General features: G+C 42.1%; 1 protein-coding gene across 12 annotated transcripts in view; it reads right to left on the bottom strand.

Moving 5' to 3' along the window:
* The window catches only part of VPS54 (VPS54 subunit of GARP complex), a 107899-nt gene that overhangs the window by 45415 nt on the left and 39281 nt on the right, over nucleotides 1-23203 (bottom strand). For 11 of the 12 annotated variants that reach the window (XR_012158323.2, XR_012158322.2, XM_073339519.2 and 8 more), the window contains 9 exons: nucleotides 16827-16953; nucleotides 15377-15484; nucleotides 12098-12153; nucleotides 10737-10833; nucleotides 9922-10262; nucleotides 7622-7751; nucleotides 6078-6259; nucleotides 4814-4926; nucleotides 3495-3558 (listed from right to left, as the gene is read on the bottom strand). Coding sequence is in view for 10 of the 12 variants with exons in the window: in XM_073339519.2 (XP_073195620.1) it covers nucleotides 3495-3558; nucleotides 4814-4926; nucleotides 6078-6259; nucleotides 7622-7751; nucleotides 9922-10262; nucleotides 10737-10833; nucleotides 12098-12153; nucleotides 15377-15484; nucleotides 16827-16953 (1218 nt within the window). In the remaining 2 variants the exon portion in view is untranslated. The remainder of the gene's footprint in view (nucleotides 1-3494; nucleotides 3559-4813; nucleotides 4927-6077; nucleotides 6260-7621; nucleotides 7752-9921; nucleotides 10263-10736; nucleotides 10834-12097; nucleotides 12154-15376; nucleotides 15485-16826; nucleotides 16954-23203) is intronic. The other variant, XM_073339518.2, reaches the window with a different exon arrangement.

Raw genomic sequence — 23203 nt, 5'->3', positions numbered from 1 at the left:
ACTGAAAATCAATGGACTTAGGTTCCTAAATCACTTTTGAGAACATGAAATTTAGGGGCTTTTGAAATGTTTTCTCCAGATCAGTAAAATAACTGGAATGCAAAAGGATATGTAAAGATGGGTAAAAAAAATTCTTATAAAAATACTTAACTGGTGCAAGAATAATAGTTCCTGGAGTTTGATAAAGTTATTTTATATTTTATAGAAATAATTATTTTATGAATGGAGGGATCTATTCACACATCAGTAGGAAAATATAAAGCTCCAGTCTTAAAACACTGTGTAATCCTTGCCAATTTTGAGCAAGTGCTACAAGAAAAAAAAAAGTCCGTAGCACACAGACAATGACGGGCATTGAAGAGGCTGTAATGAATGCACAATCAGTAAGAGACTGAGCGGCTTTATACACATAGCACGAAGTGCTCAGAGATGCTGAGCACCCATAATTCCAACTGACTTTAACAGTAGTTGCAAGTACCCGGTATTTGTCAGCATCAGACTTCACCCATATAGAGCATCTGCAATCCTTTGAACTCAAATATGAAGAAGGCAAGAAAATACAGTCCAGGCCATCCATGTCAAGCAAGGCTAGTATTCCAAACAGGTATCCTGACATTGCAAAGCAAAAATCTTCTTTCCACACAACAGGATACAGAAAGAAGATGGACAGACATCCAGAACAGGCATTTGTGTGATATTTGTAGGCCATCTGATTTGGGGGTTATTTTTTGTTTCATCTGTATTTTTTAAAAAATCAGGTGAAACAAAAGAATAAAAATGTCTGTAGAAATCTGTAGAATTAAAATGTTCTAGTTAATACTTCAAGGAGCTAAAAAATAAATAAAACATATTTCTTCTTCAAATGACCAGACCTAGATTATCAAATGCAACTTCAATGCATAGTACAACAAGGTATTTAGCCAGAACATTGTGAAGGAACTATTCAAGTTGAATGGCCCATCAAAGAACACTTAACTCACAATGGACCATGGGAGACGCCTATTTACACTTAATGGACTTTTCTGTGATGGCTTTTGCTATGACTAAGCGAAATGATGCATGGACATGTGACCTGCCCATGTGACTCGAAACACCATCTTGTTACCTGTAATTTTCCACAGTGAGAACAATGGGATTCCCTTCATTTGGCAGAAGTTATAAAAGGCCCTGGAGACATCTCCATTTTCCTCTTGCCTGCTCAAACCTCTGGACTATGGACTTATACTAATGGGAGCATTCTAACCAAAGGACTGGGGACCTTTCAATGATTTGGAAGCAACCAGTGACTTAACTTAAGCCAGCAGTTTATTCCATCACTGATCCAAGCCTGATCCAAGAACTTTGCAATTATTGTATGTATTTGATTCCTTAAACCAATTTTAACTCTGACCTTTCTTTCTTTCTTTTTTTGTTTAAATAAACCTTTAGATTTTAGATACTAAAGGATTGGCAATAGCATGATAACTGGGTAAGATCTGACTTACACATTTACCAGGGTATGTGGCTTGTCCTTTGGGATCAGAAGAACCCTTTTGTTTGATGAAATTGGTTTTAAATAACCACTCATCATTATGTCTAGTGTTTTTGGTGGTGATACAAGGACTGGAATTCCTAAGGAGATGGCTTTTCTGACTTCTTGTCAGCCAGTGTGGCGAGACAGAAGTTTACTTTTGTTGCTGGTTTGGTATATCTTATGGGAGAATAACCACCAGTTCTGGCCCTATTTCTCAGCAGTTTGTCCTGAATTTGGTATTCTCAGTTGTGACCCACGGAGGCACGGTGAAAATCCTCAAAGACCAACTTAAGGCTTGTTCTTCAGGCTGCTGTTAAAAAATTGAGCCACTCATTTTTGAGTAATCAGTGGCATATCATCATCAGGCAGCCCACAAAAGATGACAGCTGGTTACAAAATTTTCATTTGAGTTTAGGGTATTCTGAGGAATGAGATAGGCGAGGCCATATCTTTCACTGGACCAACTTCTGTTTGTGGAAAGTATAAGCTTTCAAGCTACACATAGCTCTTATTTATTTCTCAGGATTTGAAAGTACAAAATATCTTTACACAATGACTTTGTGGGAGAAAAACATTTTATAATAACCCGGAAACATTTTTAACAATTTTTTTGTTTTAGTTTTAAATTTAGTTTCTTAAAAACGGTGACATCATAGAACATTAGGGTTGGAAGAGGTCATCTAATCCAACCCCTTGCTCAAAGCAGGACCAACACCAACTAAATCATCCCAACCAGGGCTTTGTCAAGCTGGGTCTTAAAAACCTCTAAGGATAGGAAAACCCATTCCAGTGCTTCACCACCCTCCTAGTGAAATAGTGTTTCCTAATATCCAACCTAGACCTTCCCCATTGCAACTTGAAACCATTGCTCCTTGTTCTGTCATCTGCCACCGCTGAGAACAGCCAAGCTCCATCCTCTTTGGAACCCCCCTTCAGGTACTTGAAGACTGCTATCAAATCCCCCCTCACTCTTCTTTTCTGCAGACTAAACAAGCCGACTTCCCTCAGCCTCTCCTCGTAAGTCATGTGCCCCAGCCCCCTGATCATTTTCATTGCCCTCCGCTGGACTCTCTCCGATTTGTCCACATCCTTTCTGTAGTGAGGGCCCCAAAACTGGACGGAATACTCCAGATGTGGCCTCACCAGTGCCGAATAGAGGGGAATAATCACTTCCCTCGAACTGCTGGCTATGCTCCTACTAATGCAGCCCAATATGCCAATAGCCTTCTTGGCGACAAGGGCACAGTGCTGACCCATATCCAGCTTCTCATCCACTGTAATCCCCAGGTCCTTTCCTGCAGAACTGCTGCTTAGCCAGTTGGTCCCCAGCCTGTAGCGGTGCATGGGATTCTTCCTTCCTAAGTGCAGGACTCTGCACTTGTCCTTGTTGAACCTCATCAGATTTCTTTTGGCCTCCAATTTGGCTAGGTCACTCTGGAAGCTATCCCTACCCTCCAGCATACCTACCTCTCCCCCATCAATCCAGAAATATCAGGAAATCAGATGTACCCAAGAACAAAACACCAAAGATGTATTGATTTACTTGCTTTACCTCCTTTTTTGCTTTTAAAGGGAATTTTACTGAGCTTAGAGTAATTATTATTCACCATTGACCCATATATACTTGTCCACATATGGGAATAGAGATAGCTGATACTATTTTGAAACACCACTGGGGCAGCGAGAGTAGAAACTTATGCAGGGACCAAAAATACTGGTGCGTGCACACCTTGATGTAAGAATTACAAGTAAAAAATAATAATTAAATTTCAGCTTGATGTTTTAAGCAGATGTAGCATCTTTAAAAGATACATAACATCTAATATTATATAACTGCTCCAGAACTGAAAAGAAACGTATTTAGCAAGGAGGAGGCTTGTCTTGATTCAGGCAAGATTGCTAAAGCTGTTAGTCTTCAATACATTTCTGCTCAAAGCGCAACCAACTCACTCATCATTCAGGGGAAAAAAGTGCCTCTTACCCGACCACAGCATACTTTTGCCCTTCAACAGTAAGGAAGTCAGCTGGCTTTCTTTCTTCAGCAGCTAGAGATTTTTAAACAGAAAAGTGAGGTGAGTTGAACCAAAAACAAGCGCAGAAAACTGTAATCTCGAAAAACAAACTATTCCCTTGCTGAGGTCGGAAAAGCAATCACTCTCCAGAGCACCAATCCTTTCTTTTATGCAAAGTCCACTTGGCTACCTACCATAATTACTGTAATTATTTATTCTATATTTATACACTGCAGTGATTGAGAGGCAAAGAGCAGCATGATGGGATTATCTGAGTACAAAGGTTAAAACAACGTCAGAAAAAAGTTGAGGGGGCACAGTAGAAAATCTCTAACAGATTTTCAGCGGCCACCACTATTTTAGCTCCAAACCTATTTCTTCAAGCCCAGCAATACAAGTCCTCACTGACACTGCTCCTATGATAAATTTGACATCGCCACGATCCTGTTTTATTGAGAGAAGCTAAAAATACTTCTTTCAAAAGCAGTGGTTTTCCAACCTTGGTGAGCCAGCCCTTGCACTCATTGGGTCCGAGGATGTCCTTTGCATCCATTATGTCCCCTATGTCATGCCTTACCCCAGTGAGGTTACGTAATCGTGCCTCTCTCTTGTCCTTTTTTGTCTTTGGCCATTTTTCTTCATCTCATGTGCTTGTTTTCTGTCTTAGATATTTATATGGGCCCCGCCTCACCATCTTTACTGTATTTTTCCTCACAAGACCCCTGAGAAATAGGGAAGGACTATTATTTTACAGATGGGAAACCAGAGGCACTAAGAGATAAGGTGACTCGCCCAAGGTCACACAACAAGTCTGGGGTGGAGTAGAAAACTGAACCCAGGTCTCCACTTATGCCAGTGGCTACCCAGTGCCTTACCCTGCACATTGCTGGCTGGAGGAGTGAGAACTATTTGACAGAGGGGATATGCTGAGAGCATACACGCTTAGCAGTTTCCTCTGACATGTCAGCGATATATCCTTGGGGGGGGGGGGGGGTTCTGGCGTCCTGTAAGGGGCTGCAACCCTTAAGATGGGAATCCCTGTGTTAAAGTTAGGGTTTCTTCCTAGGCTCTCAATTCACAAATGGCTGAATGGCTTAAACTTTCCCAAAAAATCTTTTAGGCTGAGATGAAGCCTAGAACATTTCAGCCTTAAAGAAGTATTTGTTTCCCCCCCAGAACACAAGGAACTTGTGACTAAAGGAGTTAGAGCAGAATTTTTGCAACATTTAATTGTAGCACTTACACTACAAAAAGAAATGGAGAGAATATTAGAACACAAAATACACACCACCTGCTTTTTTTTCAGGTAGAATAATTTTGCCATCTGATACAGAATCAACAAGATCCTGAAACTCAGCAGGAACATCAGCTTGCTTCCAGCGCTCGTTATCTAGCAGCAAACTATTTATAAACATAAAAGAAAGGAGGTTAAGTAAATAAAATTTGTCGCCCTGAAGACTCTCTTGCCTCTACTGCAATGGAGTCAAAGCTGCATTGGGTGAAAAAGGATTCGAAGTCGGAAAAGACTCAATGGCCTGAAATATTATTAGCAATCAACATTTAGATAGGGGTGCTTTACAACAGTAAGTCAGACACCCCTGTTCTTGCCTGAAGAATACATAGACCGAGTAAATGAAACAGCACGCAAAACACAAGAAACTGAAGAAGTATCTGATGGGCAATACAGAGTGCTGTGGGATCACTGCAGCTGCAATGCTTTGCAGAAATGATGTGGTTTTGAATGAACGACAGGAAAGGTGCTTGCTGTACATTAACTTGAAAACAGTTCCATGAGTTCATGTCAGAGAAAACCTAAACACATACCAAAGAAAGCATGGAAGAAATGAGTGGGTGATGAAGAAAAATGGAGCAGTCAGGAGATCAGTTTGACCCCAATGACCAAACCACAATATGACTGGCTGGGACTTCTTGTCTACATAGGCCACACCTACAAACGGAAGATGAAAGTAACTACCATCTTTTCCATTTAATGCAAATTAGGTATAGCCTGATAGCAGTCAGTTACCTTCTCCATTACTGGGGATTGGTAATGTCTAAGGGTTGACCCCTTTAACACACATCCTTGAGAAGGGTTGCCCTACACCATCATCAGAGACTGGTAACACCCGGAAGCAGCTGCCGTGGACATCAGTAACAGATGGCTCTCCTCAGAGCTCTAAAGAAGGGATGACTTTTTAAAGGGCTCATTTCCAGGTGTTACCAGACCCTGATGATTGTGCATGACAAGTGGGCCAAGCTGTAACACAAAGAAGTTGTTGCAGGAGGTCTTCAGTCCTTCTGGTAGCTAATACAGTCCTCAATTGGACCATGTTTGGGCAGTCCAGCTCAATGGGATCAAACTATGCATAAAGAGCAGATATATAGAGGGAACAGAGCAGTCTACAACAAACCATTATAATAGATTTCAAAAACAATTTTTCACTTATAAATAAAATTTGGGCTACTGTGTGCCAGGAAGTAAAAGATCTCCATTTGTCTCAGGCACGATTGTTAAAATTATTCCTTTAAAAACACGGAAGCAGGGTGTGTACCTGAGTTTTGTTTTTCTCTCCTCATGAAATCTATTCACAAATCTATTGGCTTGACTCTGAAGTGCTCCTCGCAATGACATACTTTTTCTGCCACAGATCTGTTCAGTGTCTAAGATAAATCCTTCCATTAATCGAGACAGGGCAACAAACTCGTTGGAATTCAGCTTCTCCAGGAACCCATCCTAAATGCAAGGGAAACTGGTATTAGGAGATGGAACACCCCAAAAGTCACAGGCATAGCTAAAGACAGAGAAAGGGCAGTGGGACAGCTGTTATTAATCATCTAAAAATGAACCGAATCTAAACCGCAGAGAAGACATCTCCATCAAGTCTGTGCCACACCAGTGTGTCACCACAACTTGCATCGTGACCTGTACCACTGGCTAGTGTCATCCAGGTGCTGCCTGCCTGTGTCCTGAATGGCACAACTTGGCATGCTGGGCCTCCACACAGGTGCACCCTTCCAGATGTTGTAAATGGTGAAGCTTCAAACCCTGGTAGTGGACTTAAGCCATATAGCACAGGCTCACTAAAGCCACATCTACATTAGGGAGTTTTACTGTGTTTAAACCATAAAAATTAATGAGACCCAGGTGTAACCTTGACTATCTGACATGACAAACTTGACTTTTCCTTGACTAAGCTCACTGTTGGTTATTTGGCCTAGCTGCCCCCCTGGATCATGATTTATTGGAAAGGACAATCCCTAGGCTAGGTCTTGAAGTGAACCAGCTGGGCCAGAATGCTGTTTCATCACTTCTGTGACAGCGCCATCCATTTCTACAGAATTTAAGTTTTTGACCTTTCTGGTTTGAAGCTAATCTCCCAAATGTGACCCAAGGCACAGCTGTCTTACCTGGTCTGCAGAGAAAGACACAAAAAACAGCTCTAAAGGAGCTGTGTCTCACCCTTGTTAGTCTGAAATGCGAATACTCATGCCTCACGAGAGCTATTTAAAATGTTAACATTGGTGTCTATGGCTCTGCCTAGACAAAGACTTTTTCCCTAAAATTTCCCGCCATTGCTAACACTGGTTCAATGTCTCTGGAGACAGGGAAGTCCTAAATGTAGGGGCTGCTGGCATTTTAAAACACTGTGTCACTTTACTCTGCTCGAAGTAGGTCTAGACAGGTTAAAATACTGCCAGGTGCTAGCAGCTTGTCTATGTTAATGCTCCCATCATTGCTATGATAGGTGAGAGCTGCACAGGTGGGAAATTATAGGGAAACAACCCTACTGTTAACAAAGCCAATTTCAGGGCAGCTCATTTCAGCGGAAAGTAGAAGTACGCATTATTTAGGCAGTACATTACAAATGGTGTGTTATGTTAATACCAGTGATCTCCTGGGCATTAGGTAACGTGAAGTTCCTTTGATGGCATGAGCAGTTTCTTGATTTCAATAAGCATGCAACTTCAAAAGTCTAAAGTCTACCAAAAAAAAAAAATACTGCTCAATATTAAAAAAAAATAGCAAATAGATTTTCGAAGTTTTTTTATTATGGATGCTGATTCTAGCAACAGCCGGATGAGCCAAGCTCCTTACCTTTGCTCTTGCCATGAGGAACTTGACAGAACGATCATGGCAGATGTCAGAGGCACTGTAAAGTAGCTCTTGAATGTTATTTGCCAGTTTTTCCAGCTCCAGATCAGTCAGTTTCATATCTTCGCTGATCCTGAAAATGACAGAAATGTTTGTTTGCAAATGATTTCACAAATATTATGCTTTACATGCAGTTTCCAATCACTTGCTGAGGGAGGAAAGAACACTGCAGCAGCAAAGTGGTCTGATATCGCAAGTTATCTTTACTATATAACTTTGGACAGTTGGAGCTTTCTAACCCGCTGTCAATGTCGTATCAGTCTCCATAACTAGCGAATGCATGGTTCTGTTCTATATTTTTTTTTTAAATCCACTCAAATTAGGTATTTCAGGCAGACCACTCACAGAGCTTATTATTTTATTTTTTACTGCTGTTGGTTAAAAGTTACCCAGCCCATGTCATTATTTACACATCGCTTTGTGACAGATACGCACTCTGCTTTTTCCAAAGTGACAGGCCATGCCTGCAATAAATGTTCTGCAGCTTTTTCTCCTTCAGCTTGTAAGCTTTCTGAGGGGCTTTCCATGACTCCATCAGTGTCCTCTCTTGCCTTCGGCTCCTTGCTACTTAGGTGTGTGCCTTTCTGAAAACTGGTTTTGGCCTGGCCACCGTTTTGAGCCCACTGCATGGCACAGCTCTGCCAGTGCTTAGCAAATCGAGTCTGTAATTTGCTGGTCTGGTGTGGCTGCTACAAGGGTTGCAGGTGTTGACAGTGTGTGCGGAGAGAGAGAACCTGCAGGACGGGGAGACTGAAATGGGAGGGTGCCGTGAAGGAGGTGAGGTGGGAGCAGCAAGAGGGTGGACACTCTCACGTAGTTATATGTGCCCCTATTACAAATGCTAAAAGTAGGCTGTGTGAACCCAAAAGAGAGGTGCCAAACAAGCATATAGGGATACAGTAGCACATTTTATAATAAAAAGCTGTTCAATCAGCTGTAGAAGGTTCTTTGCCACTGAAGTCCTCCACCTCCAGCAAGGCCACCATATCCATTGATCATCTGAGCAAACAGCTCTAGACTGGTGCCCAGTTCCTTCCCCTCTTGCTTGTATCCGGATTTAATTCTCCCGGCTGTTGTCCTCATCATGGTGCCTCTCTCTTCCGGGAGCTCCAGTCATGTCCACCACGAGGTTAAGTTGGGTGGCGAGGTCCTTGCTGAAGACCCTGTCCAGTTGCTTGCTCCCTGATACATCAGGGAGTCATCACTGGACCTTAGTCCTTGTTTGTTTTGTGGGTTTTTTAGGATAGTTGTCTCAAATACTTTCCCTCTGGCCATCCCTATGCTTCGGAGTGCTCTACACCAAGCATGGATGGCTGCTCAAACACACATGTATAGATCTTGGAGTTCCTGCTGTATTTCTGTAGCTGGAACTGAACAAGCTCCTCATCCTACTGAGAGATGAAGTTGTGGATGTCTTCTAGCTATCAGGCAGCTGCATGCTGTGGCATTTAAAATGGACTGCTTGATAAAGATCTGCATCTAGAGCTGCTTGCTATGAAAATGGCTTGCAGCTGAGTTCTGCACACTGTGCAGAGCTATAAAGTAGGTAGCTTCCAACTGAGTAAAGCCTCGAACAATGGAACACAGAAGGTGACCAGAAAGGCTATTTCTGCAGTGGCTGGCGAACTGTGGGACAGCAGTGGGAGGACTATTTGCATGGATTGTGTTATCACAGTAGTGGAGGTGCATCCACTCAGCCATTCAATGAACTGCACTGATTCAGACTTACCCCTATAACTTATCGAGGCAACTTTAATCAACAGACAGCCAGCAAACAATCAACTGTAGCAAATGTGTATGGACACCTGGGAACTTCCAAACAGTTGAGAGATACTATGATCAACTAGTGTCTCTAATGCAGACAAGGCCAGAGGAGGTTATGCACCCCATTCCTCCACAGGTGCAGAGACTCCCCGGGCAGGAAAAGCAGTGGGTTTCTGCTGCACAAGGGTTGGCGTGCAAGGTCCCCATGCAGCTGCACACGTCGGGCAACAGGTGGCCCTGGGAGGAGCCAAAGGAAGTGCAGTCTGTGGTTCCTGCCGTCCTCCCATGGCATCCTGACTAAGAGCCTCTGGAAGCCAGTTCATCCAATAACTAGATAAGCAAACTGAACCAGAGTGAATTTTACGTTGTAACGTCATGTCACCAAAAACTGCCAATGTCTGAATGGTACATTATAACATTAACATTGGTAGGACAGGAGTCAACACCGGATAAATACTCTAGCAGTGATGTTTACTTACATAATCTCTACTCCCCCTGGTATAACAGAAGACGGCATCTGTTCTTTGCTGGATGAAGAGTCAGTAGTGCATTCTGGCTCAGACACTGAATCACTGCTGCAGGGCTCACTGTTTGGAGAAGTATTTCTTTGAGAGGTAGTGTCAACTGCTACAGATGGGAGGTCCCCCTCACTGAATGCATCACTTATAAACATGCCTTCGTGAGTCAGATAAGCTACTTCTGTATCCACAGTATTGTCTTTTGCAGGGTTCTTCTGTACTGAAGTTTCCTCCAGTTCCCTGGTCCTTTGGTTCTTGTCTAGAACCAAGAGAACCATGCTACGAATAATATTTAAGGTTGCCTAGAATCAAATATAAAGTTTATTAACAAAAAACTTAACATCATTTTACTTTGACAAACAGACGTTTTCTTTTGATAAGAAACAAGAACATTTAAATATTGTTTTTATTTATTTTTTTTAATGTTGTGTAATCATTAGTTCAAATCACAGGAGCCAATCTCCAACAGCAGCCAGCACCAGATGCTTCTGAGAAAGGTGCAAGAAACCCCACATGTGGATTAATCTGTCCCCCAGGAAGATCTCATCCTAATCCTAATAATTAGAGCCTGACATAAACCATGAAACAAGAAGTTTTATCTACTTTCCAACCCACTCTCTGTTAACCATATAGATCCAACCTCTCTTGAAATTAAAGTTTAGGACTCTGTAGTCAAGATCAACATCTTACATTTCAACTAGAAAATAACTCTAGCTCAATTCTGCATCAGTGTCTGAAAGGAGGATGTGAAGCCCTTGAGAAATGAACATACTTACCTTAATTCTTTTGAGAAAGATAGTAAATGTAGAAAAAATATTCTTCAGTAGATCAAACCACTGAGGAAAATTCATCATCCTCATTTGATCTGCAAGCCTACAAAAAGAACAGCATTTTGGAGACGACAATTATTTACCTTTGAAGTGATCTACTGACAAGGCTGACTATTGGCATTTAAAGAGAAAGCGGACGGTCAAAACCATTGTAAATTTACAAAAAAGCAGACCACATGGTAATAGCTGTCTAGTCAAGAAAACAGACAATACTATAAGCAGCATAGTCTTGATTAAGAAATAAATGGGAGGGCTAAAAACATATCACGCCAGAAAAGTGAATGCCTCAGTTAACATTCACAGCTTTTTAAAGCAACAATGTCCTTGTTCTGTAACACCAGAAGGTGCTGCTTAGCCTCCATTACAGTCAGGGTGCATGATAATGACCATCGTCATCAAGCACAGAGCAAAAATAACCAAGATTGACTATGAAGACACATTATTGCTGGCAAAGCAAAAATACTAGGGTTATGCTCCTTTTTTGCTGCACCGCAAGACAGATTTCTGGCAAAAGGCAGGAAAATGCATTGCCAAAACCAAAGTAAAATCTCATAATATACAATTTGTCTCCGAACAGAATTAGTCACTATTTCTATGAAATGCAGCTTTTCAACCTTTACTGAATCCTCTGTGTGTCTGAACGCTAGCAGCAAAGGGGAGGTTACTTGCTTTCAAGATCTGATTTTAAAAAATAAATTGGCCCCAATTCTCAAATTGACAGCAATAATGGCTTCTGGTTTGGCCTTATCTGTGGGTCTAATTGTGCTCTTCTGGAGTAGGCTGTGAATCTAATCGTGCTCTTCTGGGGTAGGCTGTCTTAGGCACATACATGCGGCTCAGAGCCAAGAGAGCTTACGTTGTTCAGTGTCCTTCCATTGGAGTAGTAAGATGTGCCTCTAATCTCTTTCATGCAGGAGGTACTGACCTACAGACACATTTTATTACAGCACTAGAATATTATCAGAGGGAACGCCTGCCTTTCCCCTTACATAGTCAGGAAACAAATGCCTAAATATTTTAGCCTGTGCTTTTCCTAACCCTGTATATAATATGCAATGGAATTAACATGTTTTTAAAAACAAATTTCAAAAGTAAGGTTAAAAATACAGAAGTATAATTGTTAAGGTCTGCAAGAAGAAGGGAAATACTTAGGGCTCCTGAAGAGGACCGTTGGGGAGAAACAGAAGAACAAGATGATACTTAATTATTCACCACTTTAAAAACAAATTAAAAAACAGTTGATCCTCTGTGCTAAAGCACACATTCCCCACCCAACCTGCCACAACAGACCCATAGCATATACTTACTTAATGACAACTTCTGTATCTATTTCTTCTATCTGCGATACCGTGCTAACCACACACTGTGAAGTTTAAGAAAAAAAGTGTCTTAGCGTCTTTCCAACCCTTCTGAGTTCCATAATTTAAAAGAACCTCAAGTTAAACAAGAAAAAAGAAAAGAAAGACAGGCATTTGGGTCATTTAACATTCTTACAGCTTTTTTCTTTTAATTGCAAAACATGGGACCCACGATTTTTGAAAGGGACTAGTGATTTTGGATGCCCAACTTGACACACCTGAAAGAGGCCTGATTTTCTCTGAGCACTTTCTGAAAATCTCCTTTAAAAGTGCCCAAAAATTGAGGCCCCCAAAATGCCCAATCATTTGAATATTTTGTCTGGGATGAAGATTTTATATTTATTTAAACAGAGGATTCACAAAAACTAACAATGTGAAGAACAGTACTATGATGGCATTACTGTAAGAAGTGGGCTATGGGTACAAAACAGATTCCCCAAGGGACTGTCTGTATTGATCTCAGCCCAGAAAATTTCCCCACATCCTTATTTCCTATTACAGTATATCCTCATCCTTGAGGCCCATTATCTCCACAAAATATCCTCCAGCTGAAGAGCGGATGGAAAGAAAATGGCCATTCAGTCAAATTTCTAGCTCTCCCAAACCAATATTTATTCCAAACTTTTCCATTGTTTTAGAGAGAGTTTATTGAGGCATCTTTGTTATTACGGGTTTGTTAAACCTAGAAACAAAGCAACTCCACTTAGACTAAATTAGAGACTTTCTCCGATGTGATCAAGAATCGCTTAGATGCACAAAATGATTCAACAGCATATGAACTCGTCTGGTCTGTAAGTAGATTTCTATAAACCACAGTGGTGCCAGATGGTGTCCTGTTGTTTAAATATTGGAGACATTAATAACTGGTGTTCTACACAGACGCTTCTTAAAGATACATTTCTTCATGAGCTATGCTGAATGCTAAGGAACTACACCTCTGTTCCTCTGTTTGCATGGTCACAAAGTACTACAAGTGCGGGTGCAAGCGGGCAGCCCTACAAAGGAGTGTGGATGGACACACACGCAAGACTTGGGTGGAGAACAGTATTCCTTCTTTGCAGAAAAACAGTTTACTTCTGGGGGAATTTTGTGTGCACAGAATTCATGGCCCCCGCATATTTCTTTGCTTCCCTGCAGAAAAATTACTTCTGACGGGGAAGAAAAGGGAAACCGCAAGAATGGTCTTTCACCCACTCCCCAGCAGTGCAGGCAAGTCAGAATGGGTACCCAGAGCAGCCGGTAGAGATGTAAACCACCACTGGGGTGGTGGCGGCTGGGTAGCTGTGCACATGAGAGAGAGACACTGTCCCTCTCACTTGCTGTTGTGGCATGCTCGGCATGGAAGGGCGGGGCTTTGGGGTGTTTCTGAAGAGGTAGGCATGGGGCACATTCTGTTCCCTCAGGCAGAGGAGAATGTAACAGACGGCCTACAGAGTGAATTGTTCCCATTGTTCTTATTGAATTCCCCCAGGAGTATACAACAGGTCTAAAAAATTTTACATTAACATTTTACACTCCTTTTACGTTGCCAGAGTGGTGTAAAGGACAGTCTGGCCTTATAAATGCTTATGGTACTTTAGTGATTAGAACTGGTCTAAATTTTTGGACTGAAAAAATTTCCTATCAAAATGTGCTCCAGGAACTGTGTGCTACTGACCTTTTTAGAGATGGTCAGTAGCCAGTATAAACTGTGAATTTGAGCCCCCAGCCCTCACTTGCTCTTCAGTTGCCTATAATGTAACACTAAGCATATAGATGCATATATCTGTTGACTAATAACTAGAAGTAAATGGTCAATACTAGCTACATTACTATTAGAAAGAGGGGGTTTGGTGATTTCCTCCAGTGCTCCGCACTCCCATTCTCCATCCATTGTATTGTAGTTTAAATAAATTACAAACAAAATTGAAACCAGCTGTATTATATTACGTTATTTTGACAAAAATATGCAGAATTTTGCATATTTTTAAAATACTGTGCGCAGAATTTTTAATTTTTTGACACAGAATTCCCCCAGGAGTAACCATTATCTGCAAGGGTCTACAAGAAATATGCAACATGTAAACATGATCCAAATACCACAGAGAAGGAAACTGGGAGTTGGAAAATAATGGTTTAAAGGATATTTCCAGATTACCTACTCCCCATGCATGGGTATGGCAACACCCATTTTTTTATGTTCTCTGTGTATATATATATCTTCCTACTGTATTTTCCACTGCATGCATCTGACAAAGTGGGTTTTAGCCCACGAAAGCTTATGCCCAAATAAATTTGTTAGTCTCTAAGGTGCCACAAGTACTCCTCGTTTTGTTTTTTTTACTCCCCATGTGTGTAACAAGATGGCACACTATCTGGCAGAAATTTATATCTGAAATTGATTATATTTTGTTTGTTACCAAGGGGGACCTGACAACTGAGAAAGGCAAGGGAAAGGCATCTGGGGACTGCAGTCCACGCTGGGCAGGGGAATTGCTTTGTTTTGGTGTTCCACATGAATTTTTTGTGCCCTGAGGCAAAGGCTGAAACAGTCTCGCTTATGATATTGGTTTCTTCTCCTGGGCTGGTGAGAAGCCCAGCGCCTTAACTGAAGGGATAGCACAGTACCCTGACTTTACTGTCTGTCCCGTAACAGACAAGAGACCACGACAATCCAGGCAAGGAATATTTACGTATTAAACATCACGGAATTCCGACAGATGGACATCATCTAGCCCTCCTCCCTACAAATGCAGGATTGTTCCTAAGATTTTCAAGTGACCGGGGAAGTGTGTGTGTGTGTGTTAATAAGCTTTATTTTATGGTTCTCTTCCTATTTCTGTAAAATTGCCAATAGATACTGGCCTTGTTGAAACTAAATGGAATTGTGTAGCCATCTTATCTGGGGAAGTTACAGGCTAACGGAAAAAGAAAAAAACAAACTAACTCACAGCAGGCAGAGAAAGGTGAAGGTAAGTGTCTGTGTACCAAGGCACAGAGAAAGATGTGTTCTTCCTCTACACTGATGCCACACAATGGCTGGGGAAGGCCATTGGGAGATCAGATCTACAGATATGAGATCACTAATACAACAGGATTAATTATTATCTTTTTAAAGTACAACTTTTCACAATAAGAGAAAATCTGATGTTATGAAATTATATTAAATACATTCTTATAACAACTGAAACAAAAATATTTCTAAAAGATGGGAAAGTCTTTGACATAAGCTAGAAGTGATTTGCTTACCTGTTTAATTATGCTCTTTGCTGTAATAATCATTTCATCACCATATATTTCAAAAAAATTTAGCTTTCTTTGTTTTAAAAGTCCAAATACTAGTGATACAAGTCTTTCCTATTAAAAACACCAAAGGGGCAGGGAGAAGAAAAAGATACTTAAAACATACAATAGTAAAAACTTATTCATGTATCAAAATGCAGTGTGTGTGGAATGGCCTGATGGCCTACTGCTAGTGCTCAAGTCCAAACATCCTACGTTTAAACCACACCTTTCCACGCATGAGACTGAGTGGGATTACTTTTAGGCTATGTCTACACTTCAACCACTGCAGTCGTGCCACTGTAGCACTTCAGCGTAGACACTCACGACAGCAAGAGTTGTCTCCCATCCCTGTAGTTAATCCACCTCTCAGAGAGGCAGTAGCTAAATCAACTGAAGAATTCTTCTGTCAACCTAGCACTGTCTACACCTGGATTTAGGTCGGCTTAACTATGTCGCTCAAGGGTGTGGATTTTTCACATCTCTGAGCAACACTGCTGGGTCTCACAGACTCATAGACTTTAAAGTCAGAAGGTACCATCATGATCATCTAGTCTGACCTCCTGCACATTGCAGGTCACAGAACCTCACCCACCCACTCCTTTAATAGACCCTAACCTCTGGCTGAGTTACTGAAGTCCTCCAGTCTTGGTTTAAAGACTTCAAATTACAGAGAACCATCATTTACACTAGTTTAAACCTGCAAGTGACCCGTGACCCATGCTGCAAAGAACAGCAAAAAACAACAACAAAAAATCAGGGTCTCTGCTAATCTGACCCAGGGGAAAATTCCTTCCAACCTAACTTTTCAGTGAAGACCTGGCTGTAGTCAGTTAACAGTGGCCAGAAGGATACTGATCATGATAGCTTAACCTCAAAGGTCTTAAAGTAAATTAAGAATACACAGCGAAAAAATATTTAACAGCTCTGTGGACCAAACCTGCAGCAAGCAATATGCTTGGAACAATTATCCATATGCAAGATAAAATCATAAGGAAGATAGAATGAGAATAATATACATAATCATCTATCTATTTGCTTACTGTATTTTCACTAACTACAAGGTATGAGACCACATGCTTTTCTGTACTATTTCAAGAGTTACACATTCAGTTGTATCATGGGTCAGAACTAATAACTGGCAACATTTTAAAAAAGATCAATAAATTGATTTATTTTTAAAGAAAAAAAAGTGATTGGAATAAAATTCTGTGGATTCAGGTACAAGAAACAGGAAAATGTTATTATTCAAAACAAAAAAAGGATAAGGAGAAATTTGAACAAAAAGAAAAATGGTATAAAATTATAATGTTGCTATAGTGGCAATGAGAGGATGAATGTTAGTACTTATAAAGTACTCTGAAGATGAAAAATGTTATATTAGTCAGGTGGCTTCTACTTTCTATAAGAAACGTACCTCTTCTAGAATCTGACAGTCCTCTTCAAATGGTCTATTTAAATCACTACGAGCATAAGTGGAAAACTCTGCAATCATCATTTTATCTATGAGTTTTTCTAACTCACAAAGCTGTGATCCAAGATGCCTGTTTAAGAAAAACAGTGATTGAGCTATAAGTTAAATAATCAGAAAAACCTGCAAATTAATTTTTAGTTCAAGACCAAAGAAAACAGCCACGCAGTGAATAATTTCTATGCAATCAATTCAGGCTTAATATGAGGTTCAACACTTTCATGTCTTAGACTAGCCAAAATGGTGCATTTGAGTGTGTATTTTCTCCTTGAAGCAAAAATATAATGGAGGTTAAGAATTTGCATCAAAGTAGATAAGAGCCCCTTGTGGGCTTTATCCTAGGAAGTGCTGTCCACCTCAATCTCCCACTGAAACCAACAGAAGTTGAGGATACTTAGTACCGGTACTTAGTAGTATCAAGGTCTTGGTCTTTAAGGAAGAAAGATTGTTTCATTGTTATTCCAGTGCCTCAACCATTCAGTCTTGAAGTGCATTAATTTCAAACATTTAAGTAGATCATACAAACATGGAAGAGTTAATTCGTACGAGTGAGCGATAGAGATAGCTTTCAGAGACAGAGTGGCTTTCAGAGAGTACAAGGGTTTTCAAGCTGCCACCATTATAGTGCTTCTATAAACAGCGTCAGAGTTTAAGACCAGAAGGGACCACCAGATCATCTGACCTGACTTTCTGTATATCACAGGCCACCAACACTACCCAGCAGTTGCCCAACAACCAGAATTAGATCAGCCCTCAGGAGACTAAACTATTATGTGCCACAGGCAGAGAACAGGAGGGACCAAGGTGCACCAATGCCCAAGGCCCACACAATGGCAGGGAATTGATTATTTGAGGTATACCTAACTGATCCTGGCAAAGTGATCTGCACCTTGTGCTGCAAAGCCAGGCAAAAACCATCACTGCCAATCTGAACTGGGAGAAAATTCCTTCCTGACTCCATATATAGCAATCAGTTAGACCAGGGGTGGGCAAACTATGGCCCACAGGCCGGATCCAGCCCGTCAGGGCTTTGGATCTGGCCTGCGGGATTGCCACCCCTGTGGCCCCCACACAGCTCCCAGAAGTGGCTGGCACCATGTCCCTGCGACCCCTGTTGGGTGGGGGGGCAAAGGGCTCTGCACGCTGCCCTCGCCTGCAGGCACAGCTCCCCACAGCTCCCATTGGCCAGGAACGGGGAACCGCAGCCAATGGGAGCTTCAGGAAAGGTACCTGCAGGCGAGGACAGTGCGTGGAGCCCTCTGTCCCCGCCCCCAAGGACACGGTGCCGGCCGCTTCCAGGAGCGGCACAGGGGCCAGGAAGGCAGGGAGCCTGCCTGAGCCCCGCTGCGCACTGCTCCCACCCCAGAGCCGCTCAAGGTAAGCCGTGCTGGGCTGGAGTCTGCACCCCAAACCCCTCCTGCACCCCGCACCCCCAACCCCGTGCCCTGAGCCCCCCACCGTATCTCACACCCCTCTTCCACCCCAACCCCTTGCCCTGAGCCCCTTCCTGCACACCGCACCCCCTCCCACACCCCGACCCCCTGCCCTAGCCCTATATTCATGGCCCTGCATGCAATTTCCCCACCCAGATGTGACCATTGGGCCAAAAAGTTTGCCCACCCCAAGTTAGACCCCAAGCACATGAGCAAGTACCAACCAGCCAAGCACCTGAGAGAGAATGCTCTGTTCCACCTAAGAGAACAGGCCCACCTCATCCAGTGTCCCATCTCCAGCTATGGCCATCTCTGATGTTTCATAAGAAGCAAACAACCCCTCCCTCCTGACCCCTGCAGGTGACCAGCTGAAGCCTTGAAGCATGAGATTTAAAATAATCAGATATGAACCAGAAGAGACCCCCAGGGCTCCAGAGCCCTGTGCCCCACCATCACAGGCAACCCCACCATACAATCCCACTCAAACTTGTCCACCTCTCTTAAAACTAATTGTTTGCCCTCTAATGGCTCCGAATGGGAGGGTGTTCCAAAAATCTCACCCCTCTGATGGGAGGAAACCTTCTTCTAATTTCCATCCTGAATTTGTTCATGGCCAATTTATACCAATTTGTTCTTATGCCAACATGGTCCATTAGTTTAAATAGCTCTTCACCCTCTTGGTGTTTATCCCCGATGTATTTAAAGAAAACAATTACAGCCCCTCTGAGCCTAGGTTTTGAGTGGCTAAACACACTAAGCTCTTTCAGTCTCCTCTCATAAGACAGACATTCCATTCCCTTATTCATCCTAGTAGCTCCTCTCTGAACCTGTTCCAGTTTGAATTCATCTTTCTTGAACATGGGTGACCAGAACTGTAGGCAGTATTCCAAAGGAGGTCCCAGCAGTGCCTTGTAGAATGGCATTAATACTTCTCTATCTCTACTGGAAATGCCTCACCTGATGCGTCCTAGAATCGATCACATTTGCCTTTTTTCATAGCCACAGCACACTGATGGCTCATAGTCATAGACACCAGCACATTCAGGTACCTCTTCTCCTCTGAGCCCCGTTTATAGCAGAAATGCTTATTATCAGACCCCAACTGCATGACCTTGCACTCTGTATTATTACACTTAATTCCACTTCTGTCCAGACTTCAAGGTCATGCAGTTCTTCCTGTATGATATTCAGATCCTCTTCTGTATGGACGATGCCTCCCAACTTTGCATCATCAGCAAATTTCATTCGTATATTCCTACTTTTTGTGCCAAGTTCATTAATCAGATGATTGAAAAAGATTGGTCCCAAGACTGACCCTTGAATAACTCCACTAGTAACCTCCATCCAGTCCGACAGTTCACCTTTCAGCACAACCCGTTGCTATCTCCCCTTTAGCCAGTTCCTTACCCACCTATGATGTTTTGGGGTTCACCCAGATCACTAAGGATTTCTGTCACCACCTGCCCTGTAACACTGGGGGCCTTTGTGCTGTGCAGCTATGGTTCAGATCCCTGCAACCAGTAGCCAACCCACAAGAATAAGGTGTCACTCCAGCTATCACCAGCAGGAGAGTGAATTTGTGTGGGGGGTGGAGGGTGAGAAAACCTGGATTTGTGCTGGAAATGGCCCACCTGATGATCACTTTAGATAAGCTATTACCAGCTGGACAATGGGGCGGGAGGAGGTATTTTTTCATATTCTCTGTGTATATATAAAGTCTGCTGCAGTTTCCACGGCATGCATCTGATGAAGTGAGCTGTAGCTCACGAAAGCTCACGCTCAAATAAATTGGTTAGTCTCTAAGGTGCCACAAGTACTCCTTTTCTTTTTGCGAATACAGACTAACACGGCTGTTACTCTGACTCCAGCTCTCATAAGCCCAGTTACTCTCTAAAGCTTGACACCAACAGCTCTCAAGTCCGAAGTCTCCCCAAATATGTTTTGCCCAAGTTCTAAACTGCCAGACCCTCAGAATTTTCCCATATGTTTTGTCACCCCCAGAAGTCTTGAAACCAGCCCCCACAGATACCAGCACACTTTGACATATATATTCCACATGTTGCTCAAGGAGTGTGAATTATTCACACCCCTGAGTGACGTAAATTATTCTAAACTAATTTATAGAATAGATATAGCCTCAGTCCATGGTGAGTCATGGTTATTCAGAGCAGGGAAATTCCCTCTTGACTTAATGCTCGGGAACCAGGATGTTCTTTTCAATTTTGAGTCATTTCAATATCTTTTCATTAATTTTAATGGTCTACATTGTCCTTTCTTGGCCTGGCCAATGAATAGTTACTTGAAGTTGGTTTTGTGTAAACAATTGGCTTGAGAGGTGTCCCTCCCTGCCCGACTGCTCGCTGCCCTGTTCTGAGGTGGAGCTGACATTTATGAGCACAGTGTTTTATATATGCACAATTACATAAAATCATATCTCTAATGACCATCTAATTCAGAACACTGCAAGCTTTCATAATGGTCTTCATCTGATATATTTTTAAGTACAATAACACACTATGCAATCAATTGGTTTAACTGCTTATTTGTGGGGTTAAACCTTCTGTTCTCACCTTGGGATGCCTGGACCCTGATTGTCCTTCCATCCTACAATTCTTGTACTACACCCCATCTTCTCTAATATAACTAAAATTTCCATGTGGTACCATGTCAAATGCTTTACTGAAATTCAGATATATCAGATCTATTGTATTTCCCTTATCTAAAAAATAAACAAAACTAGGGCTGTCAAGTGATTAAAAAAAATTAATCGCGATTAATCGCACTGTTAAACAATAATAGAATACCATTTATTTAAATAGTTTTGGATGTTTTCTACATTTTCAAATACATTGATTTCGATTACAACACAGAATACAAAGTGTACAGTGCTCACTTTATGTTTATTTTATTAGAAATATACAGGGCAGGGGGTGGGACTGGGGATACTGCTCCTTTCCCCACAGAATGCTGACAGCTCCTCCAGCAGCCCTGCCCCCTGAGCTGCTGGAGGACAGGGCTGGGGGGCGGGGGGGCCAGGAGGCAGTACAGTTGAACTGCAGGGCTCTTGCAGGAGCCGCAGCGGGGAAAGGAGCAGAACATGGGGCCATCAAGCGGCCCCACGCCGGCAGCTCCTCTGACGGGGCTGCTGTACAGATGGAGGAGACCCTGCATGGAAGGGCTGGGGTAGTAGAACTGCACCAGGGGAGCTGCGGGCGTGGTGCCGCCCGGTGGCCCCATGTTCTGCTTCTTTCACCTCTGCCGTTCGAAATCTCTGGTGCAGCTGGAGGAGGACAGAGACCACACCTCCCCAGGTAAGGGAGGTGGATCATGAGGAGGGGACGGAGAGAGCGTGGGGACCCCAGGCTGGGGAGGAGTCACATGGAGGATCACGTGCCCCCCCACACCCTGTACTGGTAAGAAATGGATTCCACTTGCACACCTGGGCATAACCAACCCACGTACCCCAGTAACAGAAATGCCAGGTAAAGGGAAAGTTTCCAGCATTTTTAGCCACTTGCACATCACCTTCACTGCTATTTCTGACACACTCTGGACCTTAACAGTGAAATCACTTCCATCTTCAACAGACATTCAAGAATAATAAAAAAAAACCCTGAACTATGACCTCACCAATATTAAGGGATAATTACATCACATGTGGACTGTGTAACCATTAGACATTGAAATTACAACTATTCTAAATCTAGATGTCTTTTTCCAGACATTTCTAAGTACTCTCTGTATAAACAGCAAATTATTTATACACATGTAGAGAAACTTAGTAAAGAGGAGTAAAGACAAAATACTATCTAAAATTCCCCTCCCTCAAAAAACAAAGACAGTGGTAAGGCTCAGAGTACATATCAGTAATTTTGGGTAAAAAAAACACTACATTATAAAAGCAAGCTTTATAAACCCAGGAAATTCAGAGTTAAGGTTACACTTAAAAGTCATTTACACTTTTCAAAGTATGGGAATGCATATTTAAGGCATCCACACAAATTCAATTTTGCCCTATTGTAATGTCATACAATAACCATACAACTATGATTACACTTATAAATGCTCATGGTCCCAAATTAGATTAAACTAGTTTTTCAACACATCACATTATATGCTTGTGGCGTCCCTTTCCTGCCACTCTTCTAACATGGCAGAGTTAAGGAGCTTTTATTTTGTATTATAACCAGAAGCCAGTTTACATGACTGCGGTCTGGATGTCACATTATAAAAGCAGAGTCATTTTGTTATGTATGTTTGCTTTGGGTACTGTTAATTGTTTTACAACAAATTATTCTGCAATGCTGCTAAATTTAAATTGATGCTCTCCAATACAAGAGGCAAACTCCATGAGCTGTAAGCAACAATATACCAGAGTATGCACAAGTTTATTTTAAACCACCACTGTCTGCTTACAAGTTAGCCTTCGTTTAAACTCAGAGGTAAACCTGCTTTGCTGATTTTGTTTCACTTGACTGTTGCAGCTTATTACTGAAGACAAAATTGGAACATCCATTCAATATTTCTGTGAATAAGCTAAAGTCTTTGTGTGATGAGGGGATTTTTAAAATTAGCTTCTATCACAGCTTTCTTGAATATTCTGGTCTTTTGGCAACATGTTTTTCCTTAGTACACAGTGAAACGTTTGCATGCCAATCAGAGACTATGCATAAGATTATGTGCTGTGCCTCTAAGAGGTACAGCACAGAACTCACAACTGAGGTGTATAAGTGAGGGGGAGGGCGGCTATTGTGGCTTTAAAAGCCACCTTTGAATCTTCCTGATCTTAGGCTGCTCTTGGGGTTAGACAGGTCGCCAGTGTAGCTTAGACAGCACCAGAGGTCAAATTATGGGCCTATGGGCCACAGTCAGTGCCTAATTTCTGCTAAG

Source organism: Lepidochelys kempii, chromosome 3 (assembly GCF_965140285.1).
Source record: "Lepidochelys kempii isolate rLepKem1 chromosome 3, rLepKem1.hap1, whole genome shotgun sequence".
Lineage (NCBI taxonomy): Eukaryota > Metazoa > Chordata > Testudines > Cheloniidae > Lepidochelys > Lepidochelys kempii.
This window is presented reverse-complemented; position numbering and strand designations above follow the sequence as displayed.